At 34.8% G+C, this 13,490-nt stretch overlaps 1 protein-coding gene across 2 annotated transcripts in view; it reads right to left on the bottom strand.

Annotated features, from left to right (window-relative positions):
• The window catches only part of ATR (ATR serine/threonine kinase), a 106,511-nt gene that overhangs the window by 62,223 nt on the left and 30,798 nt on the right, over positions 1-13,490 (bottom strand). For both annotated transcript variants that reach the window (XM_007126489.4, XM_055085687.1), the window contains exons 18-22: positions 12,890-13,020; positions 11,128-11,271; positions 8,567-8,660; positions 7,452-7,577; positions 302-508 (exon numbers count right to left, since the gene is read on the bottom strand). In XM_007126489.4, coding sequence (XP_007126551.2) covers positions 302-508; positions 7,452-7,577; positions 8,567-8,660; positions 11,128-11,271; positions 12,890-13,020 — 702 coding nt within the window. The remainder of the gene's footprint in view (positions 1-301; positions 509-7,451; positions 7,578-8,566; positions 8,661-11,127; positions 11,272-12,889; positions 13,021-13,490) is intronic.

Below are 13,490 nucleotides of genomic sequence, written 5' to 3'. Positions count from 1 at the left end.
ACCAGGGACCAAACCTGTGCCCCCTGCATTGGCAGGCAGATTCTTAACCACTGTGCCACCAGGGAAGTCCCTAGAAAGCTTATTTAAAAGAACATAGCACACTAGACTGGACTCCAACTTTAGAGTTTTTGGCTAAAGGTTTCTGCAATAGTATTAAGGAATAAACTCAGAAATTACCTAAATTGTCTAGTTTAGATCAAGCTGCCACTAAGGATAACCTGAAGAGTTTCTTGTAAATGCAATATAGAAACCCCATTAGGACAGTGAACTCTTCTCGTCATTCCAAATTACCAGAACTTACCACAAATGTAAAATCTTTTCCTTGGGTTTCAGTGGTTGAGAAATCTAGCCGACCCGGATCTATTGCTCCCAATTCTCCTAAGCATTCCCCACAGAGCAACCGAGCTTGAGAGTTTGCATCTTGGCAACCTTTCAAAAGCACTGTCACCAACTGTGAAATAACAGGTTCCACTGTTTCACTATCTGTTGCATATCTGATCAGTTTTTCCTAAAATAAAAGTAGAAAGTTTATACATAACTTCTACAAACTAGTATATTGTCCTAACCAGAAAGCTTAAAAATATTAAGGAATATCTGACAAATATTGACATAATTAAATTCCTATATCTTCAGTCTTTTCACCTAGTTTTTGCTGAGTTCACATAATATAGTCCACAATATGTTTTGTGGGATTAGAATCATTAAGTGTGCTTAAAAGTTTTAATCACTAATCCATTAACTAAACAGTTACTGAGTATTATTACATCAGTATACAGAAATAAGACATAGTCTTATCCCAATGAGTTTACAATCTAAAGGGAAAATAAGCATGCAAACAGATAAAATATCATACAATATGTACAATAACAAATATGTGTACAAGGTAAAGAAGACATGAAGAAGATGAAAAAGAGCTCAGAGTATCTTTTCAAGGATAATAGATATTTTAGTAAATAAGTCAATAAGGAAGAGCTATTAATTAAAATGAGGAAACTGAAGAGTGTATAAAAAGCTAGTACAGGAGAAAAAGATATGGGAAAAGAGTCCTGTGGGGATGATTTAAAAAAAAAGATGTAGGAAGAAAGAGGTAGGCTTTATGAAAAAATATGTGGGTTCAAGTAATCTTTTTTCATCTATCTACTGAGGATGCTGTAATGAAAAACTGTTAGGCATAAGAAATGACTATTCTTAAGCCAGTTAGATTTAGATATTGTACCTGTGTGACCACTTTAGAACTACTTTGTTTACATAATTTTCCTTCTAGCAAAAGTAAAGCATACATGAGCATCTCAAACTCCATGTTAAAACTGTGATTCAAATTAGAGTAATACATTTCAAAAGAAAAATAAAAAGACATTTTATGTCATCCAGAAACTTCAACATTAACTCATTTAAATAACATTACAGGTTTATTCAGGCATAAATACTTAAAATAGATGAATTAGTAACCAATAAACAGCAAAACTAATATAATTATAGACATATATTACCTTGCTAAAACTAGAAAACAATAAGGAAAAGAACATTTTAGTTGGCAAAGATAAATGCAGTTCATACTCAAGACAATAAATACATAACACTAAATGAAAGGTAATTTTAAAATATACTTCTCTCATAAGTGCTTAAAAATGTTTTTACTTCACTTCTAGGTTAGATAAACTGGGTTTCATTTTTCAGCAAAAATATTCAATTCCAAAAGAATTTATAAAATGAGTGTGTTCAATAAATAAAGAAAGAAAAGAAAAAAAATCCATGTTTTTATCATGTCCTAAATGTCCATATACACTTGGGTCTATTTCTAGACTTTCTATTTTTTTCCCAGTGGTCTGTCTGTTTACTCATGTACCAGTATCACACTGTTATAATTATAGAGGCTGTAGAGTATATTAATGTCTGGGAGGGCTACTGAACTCCCATAGTTGCTTTTTTTTCCCAGATTTTTCCTAGCTATTTTTTACATGTTTGTTTTTCCATCTTAGCATTAGTATGAACTTCTCTAGTTAAAAAAACAAACAACTTGGCATTTCTTTGGGATGGCATTAAATTTATAAACTATCTTAGGGGGAATTAAAATCTTTGTAATATTGAGTCAACCTACCCAATAAATAAGGGGTGTTGCCGTTTAAATCAATTACATTTTTGTGTCTTTCAGGAGTGTTTCAAAGTTTTCCTCTTATTGGTTTATACATTTCTTGTTACGCTTACTCCTAAGTATATTATCTTTTTCTGTTACTACTGTAAATTGGGTTTTCCAACAAGTCTTCTACCTGGTTATTGTTGCTATATGAAGATTATGATTTTTATATTCTCCTATCTTACTGAATGTTTGTTATCTGAGGTAGTTTACTGATATTTTCTAGAGTTTTCCAAGTATATTAGCATGCCATCTGCAAATAGAGGTAGTTTCATGTCTTTTCCAACTCTTATGCCTCTGATTGTTTTCTCTTATCTAAATTCATTGGCCAATATTTCCAACTGAATGTTAAATTGTAGTGGAGATAATGAGCAAGCTTGCTTTCAGTGGGAATGCATCTTATTTCCCCATCAAGCGTGCATGCGTGCATGTATGTGTGTGCACGTGTGTATGCAGTATACATAAACACACATATGCATATGTATACATTTATAATATATCAGTACTATCCATTGATTCCTATTTTCTTTAGTGTTTTTATCTGAAATGGATGGTACAGTTTGTCAAAGGCCGTTTCAGCATTTATGGAAATAACAGAATGACTTCTTTCATTAATTCTATTATTAGTTCACTCACCATTTCCTCCCAACCTCTCAGCCCCAGGCAACCACTAATCTATCTTCTGTCTCTATGGGTTTCCTCGCTCAGGAGTATATATATTCATAATGTATCGTCTTTGTAAGTTCCATATCTTCTATTGCATTTTTGTGAATTACAGCTTTTAGTATTATAAAGTACGCTTTTTTGTCACATTTCATACTTTTTGGTTTCTATTCTACTTTGTCTAGGGGCAGAATCAGAATTCCTGCTTTCTTACTTCAACTTAAAAATTTGCTCACTCCTTTATTTTTAGCCTTTCTAAATAATTTATTTTATATGTGTGTATTACAAACAGCACAGAGTTGTTTCCAGCTTTGTAAGTCAATATGTAATATTTTTTCTTTTAAGGTCTTTCACATTTATTAATATGACTGATATGCCGGGCCTCAATTCTATCAGTTTTTTAAAATTATAATTAGCTCCTAAAAATTAATTTCTTTTGGTATAGAAGAAAATTTATACTTTCGTTCTAGAGGTACGCTTTATACAAATATCTTTTGTAATGTCTCTGGTCTCTTTATTTAACCTTCTTTAACTGTTTACCAGTTTTAAATAGTATATTTTGATTCCTAGTTGTTGCCTACACAATAGTACTAAGCTCATTTTATTTATATCTTAGTCTCTTCTTCTCCCATTTAAAAAATTGCATAATTTCTATTTTATTAAAATACATAGCATTTACCTAGAATTCTCCCAAATTTGTCCCCACTGTTGTTCTAGTTAAATATATAACTAGTAACCATAAGTTCTTTTGCCAAAGTCTCCCCAGTCATCTCTTGATTGAGTGAAGCCATTCTCTAGCATACCTCTTAGGAAGGGCTTGATTGTGAAATTCATATTTCTTCAATTCTTGTACGTTAAAACTGTGTTTCTTATCTGTGATATTCTAAGGACAGCTTGGCTTATTCTTTGTGTCCCTTACATTTTTGAAAATGCTGTTATCCTCTAGGCTCACTCTGTATATTGCTGTTGAGAATTCTGATACTAACTTACTTTTCTTGCCCTTTTAAGTGATTTTTTAAAAAATATTTTTTTTACCTGTAGGTCCTGAAGATTTCTTATTATTAAAGTCTAAGATATGTCTCAGGGTTGACTATTCTGGGGTCAATGTTCACAGGTACACAATGGATCCTTTCATTTTATGAAATGAAAGTCTTTTATTTCCAGAAAATTTTCTTGGATTATAGTTTTAAATATTAATTATGTTCTATTGTTTTATTTTTCTTTTTTAGAAACTCTATTTGTATGTGAAATCTTTGCCGAGCTTCCATTTCACCTACTTCTTTGATCCTTTGTACTCCTTTCTCTAATCTCATTTTTGTTCTCTTGATTATTCTTCTGCCTTTCGTCATGCTCCTTATTAAGTTTTAGTCATATATATTCTCCCCCCATGGTCCTTATAATTTAACTTTCATTTCTTCAATTTCTTCAGTTCAGTCACCTCTTGTTTCATATCTTGTTTTTTTATCCATTTGTCTTTTTAAATTTCTCACTTAATTCTTTTTTTTTTTTTGGCCACACCACACAGCTTGCAGGATCTTAGTTCCCAGACCGGGGGTTGAACCTGGGCCCTCAGCAGTGAAAGTGTGGAGTCCTAACCACTGGACTGCCAGGAAATTCCCTTAATTCTTTTTTATATCTGCAAATGCTTGCTTGACATATTTAATTCAGGTTCTAGTGCTAAGTCTAATTTACTTATGCTTTATGATTGGTTTTGGGGGAGAAATCGTCATCAACCAAAGATTTAATTTTCATTTTCTGCTTTTGTCTTATAGTAACCTTGTATATGTATAGAACATATATTTTCTTCTATTTATATTGTGGGCCCTTCATAATAGCTGTATGCAGTTAACAGTAAGGATTTTGTAGTAGCTTACAAGATTCTGATTTCGTAAGTACTCTTTTCTGTCAGCATAGCTCAGTGTAGGTTTTTTCATAAGTAGCTTTTACTGGCAGGAGAGTAGTATGGGGAGGTATATCTTTGATTTTGTGGATTTCTGTTTATTTCTGCAGGACCCTTAAAATTCTCTCTCTTACTTTCTTCCTTCTGTTTACTACTCTCTCCAAAAAGTGCCTCCCCCTTCCTATTCTTTTACTTCTCCCCAGAGATAATGACTTCCAAAGACTGCAACCTTAGGATCTATACACTTTCAAGCACCTTCCCTATAACCAATTCTCTGATGTACCACATCTTAGACCAACTTTCAGTATTGTTGCACCTAGAGTGAGATAGTCTCGGTTGGTGATTTTGTTTTTGCTTTATCATCATCCATAGTTCCTTCACTCCACTTTTTTTTCATAGGGTCTCCTCAGAATCTAACTGTTCTCAACACAAGCTTGTGGCATGAGCTCCAGAGATAGCTCTGCTGATTACATGTAATTTGAAGTTCATAGTATTCTCAGTCTCAAGTTATGTTGAGGTGTGACTTATGTGTGGTTTTATTTGCTCTCCTTTTTGCTATTTATGACGTTTTGCAGGGTATACAGAGATTCACATTTAGACATCCACCATTATCCTAGGATAACTTGGAAGTCCCTAGCGGCTTTATTTTCAATGCGCTCATTCTCAGATTTGTAATTATTAGTAAATATAACTTTTTATTATTTATTCTGCATTGTCATCCAAGTTTATTTTGGTCTCAACACAAACAACTTGTCCTTCTGGGATTTTACCATAGGGATTCACTTCAACCTGAGCAGCATCAATTTTCATAAAGTGGTTATATGGTTGCTTAGTTTGATCTATAGCCTGATTTTTTTTGACACAGAAGTTAAATTTTTCTGCTATCCATTGAGCTTAGCTGTCCTCTATTCCTTCAAAAATGTATATTCCTCCTTAAAAGTAAGGAGTAGAAGCTGTCATTCCTTTAATGTCAATGATCCTCTGGTGACTACCCTAGAATACAGCACTTTTGCAGTCAGTCCATCAAAATAGTTACGTATCCAAGGATACATTAGCCATCACCTTATTAACTGTCACACCATCTTTAAGTGTGCTTTATTACTATATTATACCAAATTATTTGTTTATACAGTTATACAACTTTAGATCTATTTTTAGATAAACACTGTCTTTTAACGCACTTCTAAAGTATCTTTTCCTTTCTCTGTGGCTAAGATTTTAACTTTTAAAAGAATATCTTTTGCATTTGTTCTTTCATGGACTCTCATAGCATCGCTACAAAGACTCTCTTGCTCTCTAACCCTGTTATCTTACATCATTTTCATACTCTGGTTATTGCTGTAGGTTCTTCTAGAGCTGCACTAAGATAGTCCAATAAGAGAGCCACTATCCACATGCAGCAGTTTAAATTTAAATTAAGCAAAATTAAATAAAATAAAAAATTCAGTTCTTCAATCATACATTTCAAGTGCTCCAGAGAGCCACATGTGGCTAGTGGCTGCAATGCTTATACAGTGTAGGTGCAGAACATTTCCATCCTCACAGAAAATTCTTTTGGATAGCACTATTCAAGAACTTAACTGAACTGCTTTCAACTTTGATGTTACCTTCTTGCCATAGTTGGAAAAGAAACCATTTCCTTCTCTCTTTTTTCCTAGGTGTTTTGGGCCAGTATACTGACTGTATTATCTACTGATAATCTAGACCTACAGTTAGGAGGGTGTGAAACCTACACTGAAGGAGATTCAAGGCTCCTCACATGTGGTAGGATCATCTCCATGTTCGCTGTTTCCCACACTGGTTACACAAGTGCACTGACTCTGAAGCATGTACTTGTTACCATCATGTATACCTTTTGTCCTAAGTAAATGCTTCCTTCTATCATGAAAACAAATATAACACAGTTTTGCAATTCACTAACTCCCGAGGGTCTTAGGCTCTCATATCTTATCATATGGGTTCTTTTTCTTTTTTTTAAGATTTTTTGGATGTAGACCATTTCTAAAGTCTTTATTGAATTTGTTACAATATTGCTTCTGTTTTATGTTTTGGTGTTTTGGCTGCGAGCCATGTGGGATCTTAGCTCCCCAACCAGGGATTGAACCCCACACCCCCTGCATTGGAAGGCAAAGTCTTAACCACCTGCCCACCAGGGAAGACCCATCATATAGGTTCTTGATATGCAAAAATGAATACCTCATTTAAAATTTTTCCACTTTATAGATTTATAGTCTATAGTGATCTGGTAATTTAAATACCAATTCTCACTCTTACCAAGGTTAGGGATACTCTACATTATGCTGACAAGGAAAAGAATAAAGTTCATGGTCCCATAAGAAAGGAAATTTAAAAATTTAGCTTCATTAAAACACAGTTAATTCCATCAAAATGTAAAATGGCATAATTACTGAAATTGTATATGAAAGATAGCTACAGGAAATTCTATGAGAAAACTCACAGAAACTGCTGCTGTACAAACACAAACAACCCTTCCTCAGGAAGATGCAGTAAACCTAAAATATAACTGCCAAATCATGACCCTTCAAAAACAACAAAAAAATATGCAAAGCTCTTCAGCCTCAAAGGGTATCTCATGAATTACTGATTCTAAGTCACATCTGATAATCTTGGTAAAATAAAAATCACTTCTTTCATTGAACCTACTGGATCTCAAGCAAATACACCAATCGGTCATCTTTTCTTTAAACTTCCAACCTTTCTTTTCTATAGCTCTTTAATTATATCTTAGTATACCTGATTTTTATACAAGGTTTCCTTCAAGCTTGTAAGAGCATGAATACGAACATCTACATTTTCATGTTGAATTGCTTTCATGGATAGCTGAAGAGTTGTCTGAAGATCAGTACTCTCAGAGGTCTCCTATATAAAGAGCACAGAGAGATACACCTTATCAATTAACCACTTCAGGAACCATTTCAGAAGGCCTGTATTTCCTACATAGTTACCATTAAAGTAGTTAAACTGTACCCCAATTGAAAGCAGCTTTAAAAAATAATTTCTATCTCTTCCTTTGTATAGCATATGAACTTTTAGTAATTCTCAGGGAAAGGGATTTCATTCTAAAATCTTTAGATCTGGAGAAAAATTTTATTTCAACTAAAGACTTTACTTATCCAAAATAAATGCTTCTTGGTAAGAAAGGCAAGTTTCCCTTAATTTACAAAGGGCTACACAATAGCCTTGAACGAGGTCTACAGATTAAGCAGATAATTCACCCCTTATTTTGACTACTTACTTTCTTATGACTGATGATTGACCCAGTAAAAAAGCATATAAAGTCGTCAGAGTCAATCTTGCGATCTGTAGTAAATACACCTGCTACTCTGACCCAAGGTCAGGTATCCCACTTCCCGCCCCCAAATTCTACGGAATCACCACTAATATTTTTATAATTTCAGAGAGTTCCCTGAACTTCAGGATGTTGGAACTACAGATGATTCCCCTTCTAAAGCTCAGAATCAGATCTGACACTTCCATAACATGGTTTGTAGCACAAAAAAATTGTAATCCTCCGACAGCTTTTTTTCTTTACTCAGAGTATGCAGCTACAGTCACTTCTTTTAGGGACTGTAAGTAAGAACATAGTGATCTGGGTAGTAAAGGCATAAGAACTGTATCCTTTGCTCTCTGTTCTATCTAATCCTATTACATCTTTGATCTAGATGCTAAAACTTCCTTCTAAAAATCATGGACTCAAGATAGGATTATCTAGTCATCAGAAATTAGCCATCAGAATATGACTATAATATCCTTAGATATGATTCTAAAGAATCTCTACTCAGTGCTCTGGAACTTAGGAATAATTTTGTATCAATGATCTCCTAAACCATACATAAAAAATTAAATACCTTTCTGTATTCCTGTAGAACTTCTTTTATTTTTTTAAATTCTGGATGATCAGGTAAAAAATATATTTCGTGAAGAAAATCTTGCACAGCATCCCTAATAGTTAGTTGGAAGAAAAAGAATTACTTGCTGAATATGAAATAAAAAAAAATACAAAGCAGAGGTTGAAACTAAGGCCAACTTAATTCACACTTGAAAGTGCTAGTTGACTGCTGACATGCAAAGTATTTTTCCTAACCATGTCTAGGATGCTCAGGTAATAGTGGCAAATAATCAAATCTAACCAAATCACCCTGTGGCAGTCTGCTACATTGGTGGCCCTGAGTAATCTCTATGTCTTGGTATATACTCCTATGTATAGTCACTTCACCTTCAATTTGGGCTAGGTGTGTGACTTGCTTTAAAAAACTGAATGTGGCAGAAGAGATGTTGGGCCTATTTGGGGCCTAAGTGTTAAAAAGGTCTGGAAGCTTCTGGTTTTGTCCTCATGAGAGTCCTGAGTCACCATGTAAGAAGTCTGGCTACCATCAGAGACAGGTTACATGGAGAGAGAGAGAAGCTCTGAGACTAAATGAAAGAGGGAGAAGCCCAGCCAAGTCTACCTGCTGGCTGACTGCAATGACCATTGGTAAGAACAGCCAAAGGAACTGACCAGCTGAACCCAGCCCAGACTGCAAAATTATGAGTAAATAAAAATGTTTGTTGTTTTAAGACACTAGGTTTTGGAGTGGTTTATAATGTGGCAATACAAACCCAACCCCAAAACACAAATTCTCACAAAGATATACTAGAGAAAAATATGTAAGTAATTCTTACTGAGGCTACAATTTTTAACTTGCTTCAAATATAAAGCCCTAATATTTCTGGGTCCAAAAAAAGTGTTTCTAAAATCTAGTCTTCATTAACTCATGCAACAAACAGGTATTAAGCAACTACTATGTGCTACTATTTGCTAGAAACTGGGGATGTAACCATAAAGAAAGCTGCAGTAACTCCTTCACTCAGAGAGCTTAAGGTCTTCTGTCTGGCAGAGTGAAAGAGAATTTTTTTTTTTTTTTTCGGTACGCGGGCCTCTCACTGTTGTGGCCTCTCCCGTTGCGGAGCGCAGGCTCCAGACGCGCAGGCTCAGCGGCCATGGCTCACAGGCCCAGCCGCTCCGTGGCATGTGGGATCTTCCCGGACCGGGTCACGAACCCGTGTCCCCTACATCGGCAGGCGGACTCTCAACCACTGCGCCACCAGGGAAGCCCGATAATTTTTTTATTATATGAAAAGGCAGAGAAATGATTCCTCTAAAATAAACAGCAAAGATATACTATTTGCATAATAATCCAAAAGGTATTTGAAAAGTGATCTAGATCAGTGATTACATTGTTCCATTATGTACAAAATACCAAAAATAAAAGTATTTTAATTGGAAAAAAACTCTATTAACCTTTTCTTCTGTATTTTCACCCTGATTGAACAGTTACAGAAAATGATTAATGGAACTGCAATAGCATAAAGATAAGTAAGTAAATAAATAGTACTTAAATCCTAATTTTTCAGAAGTAACTATGACATAAAACAGTATGTGCAAAAATGGACCAAAAAAAAATTTAAGTGTATAGAAAGACATTCCAGGCTAAAAAGCAGCCTGAGTGAAAAATAAAAATGGGAAGGAGTAATGTATATTCTTTTTTTTTTTTTTTTGGTACACAGGCCTCTCACTGTTGTGGCCTCTCCCGTTGCGGAGCACAGGCTCCAGACGCGCAGGCTCAGCATCCATGGCTCACGGGCCTAGCCGCTCCGCAGCACGTGGGATCTTCCCGGACCGGGGCACGAACCCGTGTCCCCTGTATCGGCAGGGGGACTCTCAACCACTGCGCCACCAGGGAAGCCCATGAGTAATGTATATTCTTGCATTAGCAGTCTGGATTGGCTACAACCTAATATCTGCTTTGAAAAATCTTGGGAAATGATTTTAAGAAATAAGATGTGGCCAGATTTTAGAAAGCCTTGAATATCAAAATAAACAATTTGGAATTTATCAGCTAGGAAATGGAGAAACACAGAATGTCTCTGCACGCTGAAATGATACAGATAAAGAGATGTTTTAAAATATGAACAATATGAAGAAACATAATAAAAGCTTAAAGGAAGGGAGGCTGGTTAAAAGGTTAATGCAATGAAGTAATAAGGGTTTCAACTAAGGTAAGCTGTAGAAAAAAAGTTATTAGCTCTCCTAATCTTTCTCATGCATTCAACTGTCTGCCTTTTAACTGTGAGAAGAAAGGTAATATTAGTCTCACCCCTTTCAAAATTGATGAAAAATAATTTTGAGTTATTGACCTACTAACTACTAAGCTTAAAATATAATAATAACAAAAGCCATGTCACAACTGAAACAGCATCAGTTTGGTATGTACTGACTTAAAGCATGTCAATTACTTCTGTTTATTAACAGACTCTAAATTAAAAAGAATGTGAACAGTTCCACACTACCAACAGTAACCCTAATACCCTGAGACATAAAAATGCAGTAATAAAAAGCTGTTATCTTTATTAATTTCATTTACAATACCTGTTTTCAATTATGAGGTAGTGAAATATAGCTGCAGTTTCTTTAGGCTGGATGTGTATCAGAGGTAACAAAGCTACTATTACATGACTAAGAAGGGAGCCTAGATAAGCGTGATCCAGGCAACGAACAAAGCAGTCCCAAGCCCTATGTGAAAAAACAAAAGTTAAAAGTCACATCATTTTTATTATTTGCAAATAATAAAGTTAATTATTAGATGAACAAACAATGATACATACAAGCAAAAAAATTACAAGGCAGCTGTAAAAATGCAATAGAGATCAGTACTGTATACTCAAATAGAGTGATCTCTATAATACACTAAGTCAAAAAAAGCAAGGTGAAAAACAATGCTTATAATATGCTACCTTTTGGCACAGGGTTAACATGAAAAAAAAAAGTATCTGTGAGTAAGTGTGCATTTGCTTATACTTTTAGAAAGGGGGGGATTATACAAAAATTAAGGGCTTCCCTGGTGGCGCAGCGGTTGCGCGTCCGCCTGCCGATGCAGGGGAACCGGGTTCGCGCCCCGGTCTGGGAGGATCCCACATGCCGTGGAGCGGCTGGGCCCGTGAGCCATGGCCGCTGAGCCTGCGCGTCCGGAGCCTGTCCTCCGCAACGGGAGAGGCCACAGCAGAGGGAGGCCCGCATACCACAAAAAAAAAAAAAAAAAAATTAATAAAAAGAGACACATCTATTTTTAGCAATTCAGGAATGAAGGCTAGATTCTCTGAGTGTAACTTGTTACACAAATTTGAATTTGGGACAAAGTAAATGTTTTATATGATTTTTAAATTAAATAAAATAGAAGGAAAAAGCAACCTCTAAAAATTTTAAGCAAACTTAAACTGAACCTAATAATACCAGGTAGATGGCACAGGTATACAGGAAAGAATTATTTCACATGACTTTAAAACATATTATTTTAAAAAATTCTTTCTAATATTCTTTTCCATTATGGGTTATCACAGGATTTTGAATATAGTAAAACATATTATTCTGACTGTACATCTCCAATAAAATATAGTCAAGAACAAACTTTCAGAAGCTTAAACTGCATTCAGTAGTTTTATTGTTAGCAGTATTACTGAAATTAAATTAAATTAGCAATCAGCTAAATCCTACACGCCAAAATCTCAGTGGCCTAAAAGAAATGTGGAGAGGAGACTTAAGGGACGAATCTGTTTGTAAGAGTTACTTAGGGGGTCAAACAACCAAATGTGTGACATGTGCATCTTATGTGGATTCTAATTCAAGCAAACCAACATCTTTGGGAAAAAACATCTTTGAGACAATTGGGGAAAGCTGAATTTTAGATGATATTAAGGAATTCCTATTAGTTCTGCTAAGTATAATAATTTATGATGGTCATATATATTTTTAAATGTCCTTACCCTCTAGATACATCTGAGGTATATTTAGAAGTACAATGATATGATACTGGGTTTTCTTTAAAACATTCCAAGTAACAATAAAAAAGGCAGAGGTGGAAAGATTAAATAAGATTAACAATATTGATAACTGCTGAGGTGGGAAACGGGTACACAGGGGTTCATTATATTATTCTATTTCCCAGTATATTAAAATACTTCACAGAAAAATGTTTTTAAAGAAGGAAACACATTCCCTTTTCAATACAAATAGCCTTTCTGTCTTAACTATTTCTTATTTCTGGTTTGAACCCAAATTCCCTCAAAGAGATAAGAAATCAAGTTAGTGCTATTGGGAAATGCAAAAAATCTAATGAACTCAGGTAGTCATTTACCTGCAACACAATTCAGGAAAATCATCCTTGAATCGAAGGCCAGTTCTCAGCGTGGTCATCATCTTCACCCTCACAGAACTGACATGTTTGGGTCCCATTAATTTCATCAAAGACATCAAACTGTTCAAGGCCTGTAAAGTAAGCAGGGCTTCAAAATAAAGCCATAAAGAAGCTGGCAGGAGCAGATGAGCCCTAAGGACAAGTGCTTCCCACACTAATCTCAGAGTACCTATTCTCTGGCAACACAAGGTCTAATAAATGTTGGCAGTTTATTCTGTCCAAGTGCTTATGTAAGAGTTATAAATTTGAAAAACACGAGTTGAGTTCTTTTTTTTTCCCTCTTTGAAGGTGATTTGTTATTTTGGTTCTGGTGGTCCTCTTAAGCAGTAATTTTCAAATTTATTAAGAATATAATACCTATTGCTTAATCTTCTTCATATCCATCCCAAACTGCTATGCAGCACATGCATTTTTGTCCTAATAGTACTAAATTCAACATGCTCTAATTTAGTAATAAAACAAATAGGTAACTAATGACATACTCAGAAAATAATACACACATTTTTATTGGTGTGGAATACAGAATCAGACTTGTATGAAT

Source organism: Physeter macrocephalus, chromosome 1, assembly GCF_002837175.3.
Source record: "Physeter macrocephalus isolate SW-GA chromosome 1, ASM283717v5, whole genome shotgun sequence".
In the NCBI taxonomy this organism is placed as follows: Eukaryota; Metazoa; Chordata; class Mammalia; order Artiodactyla; family Physeteridae; genus Physeter; species Physeter macrocephalus.
Note: the sequence above shows the minus strand (reverse complement) of the source record. Positions and strands in the feature narration are given on the sequence as shown.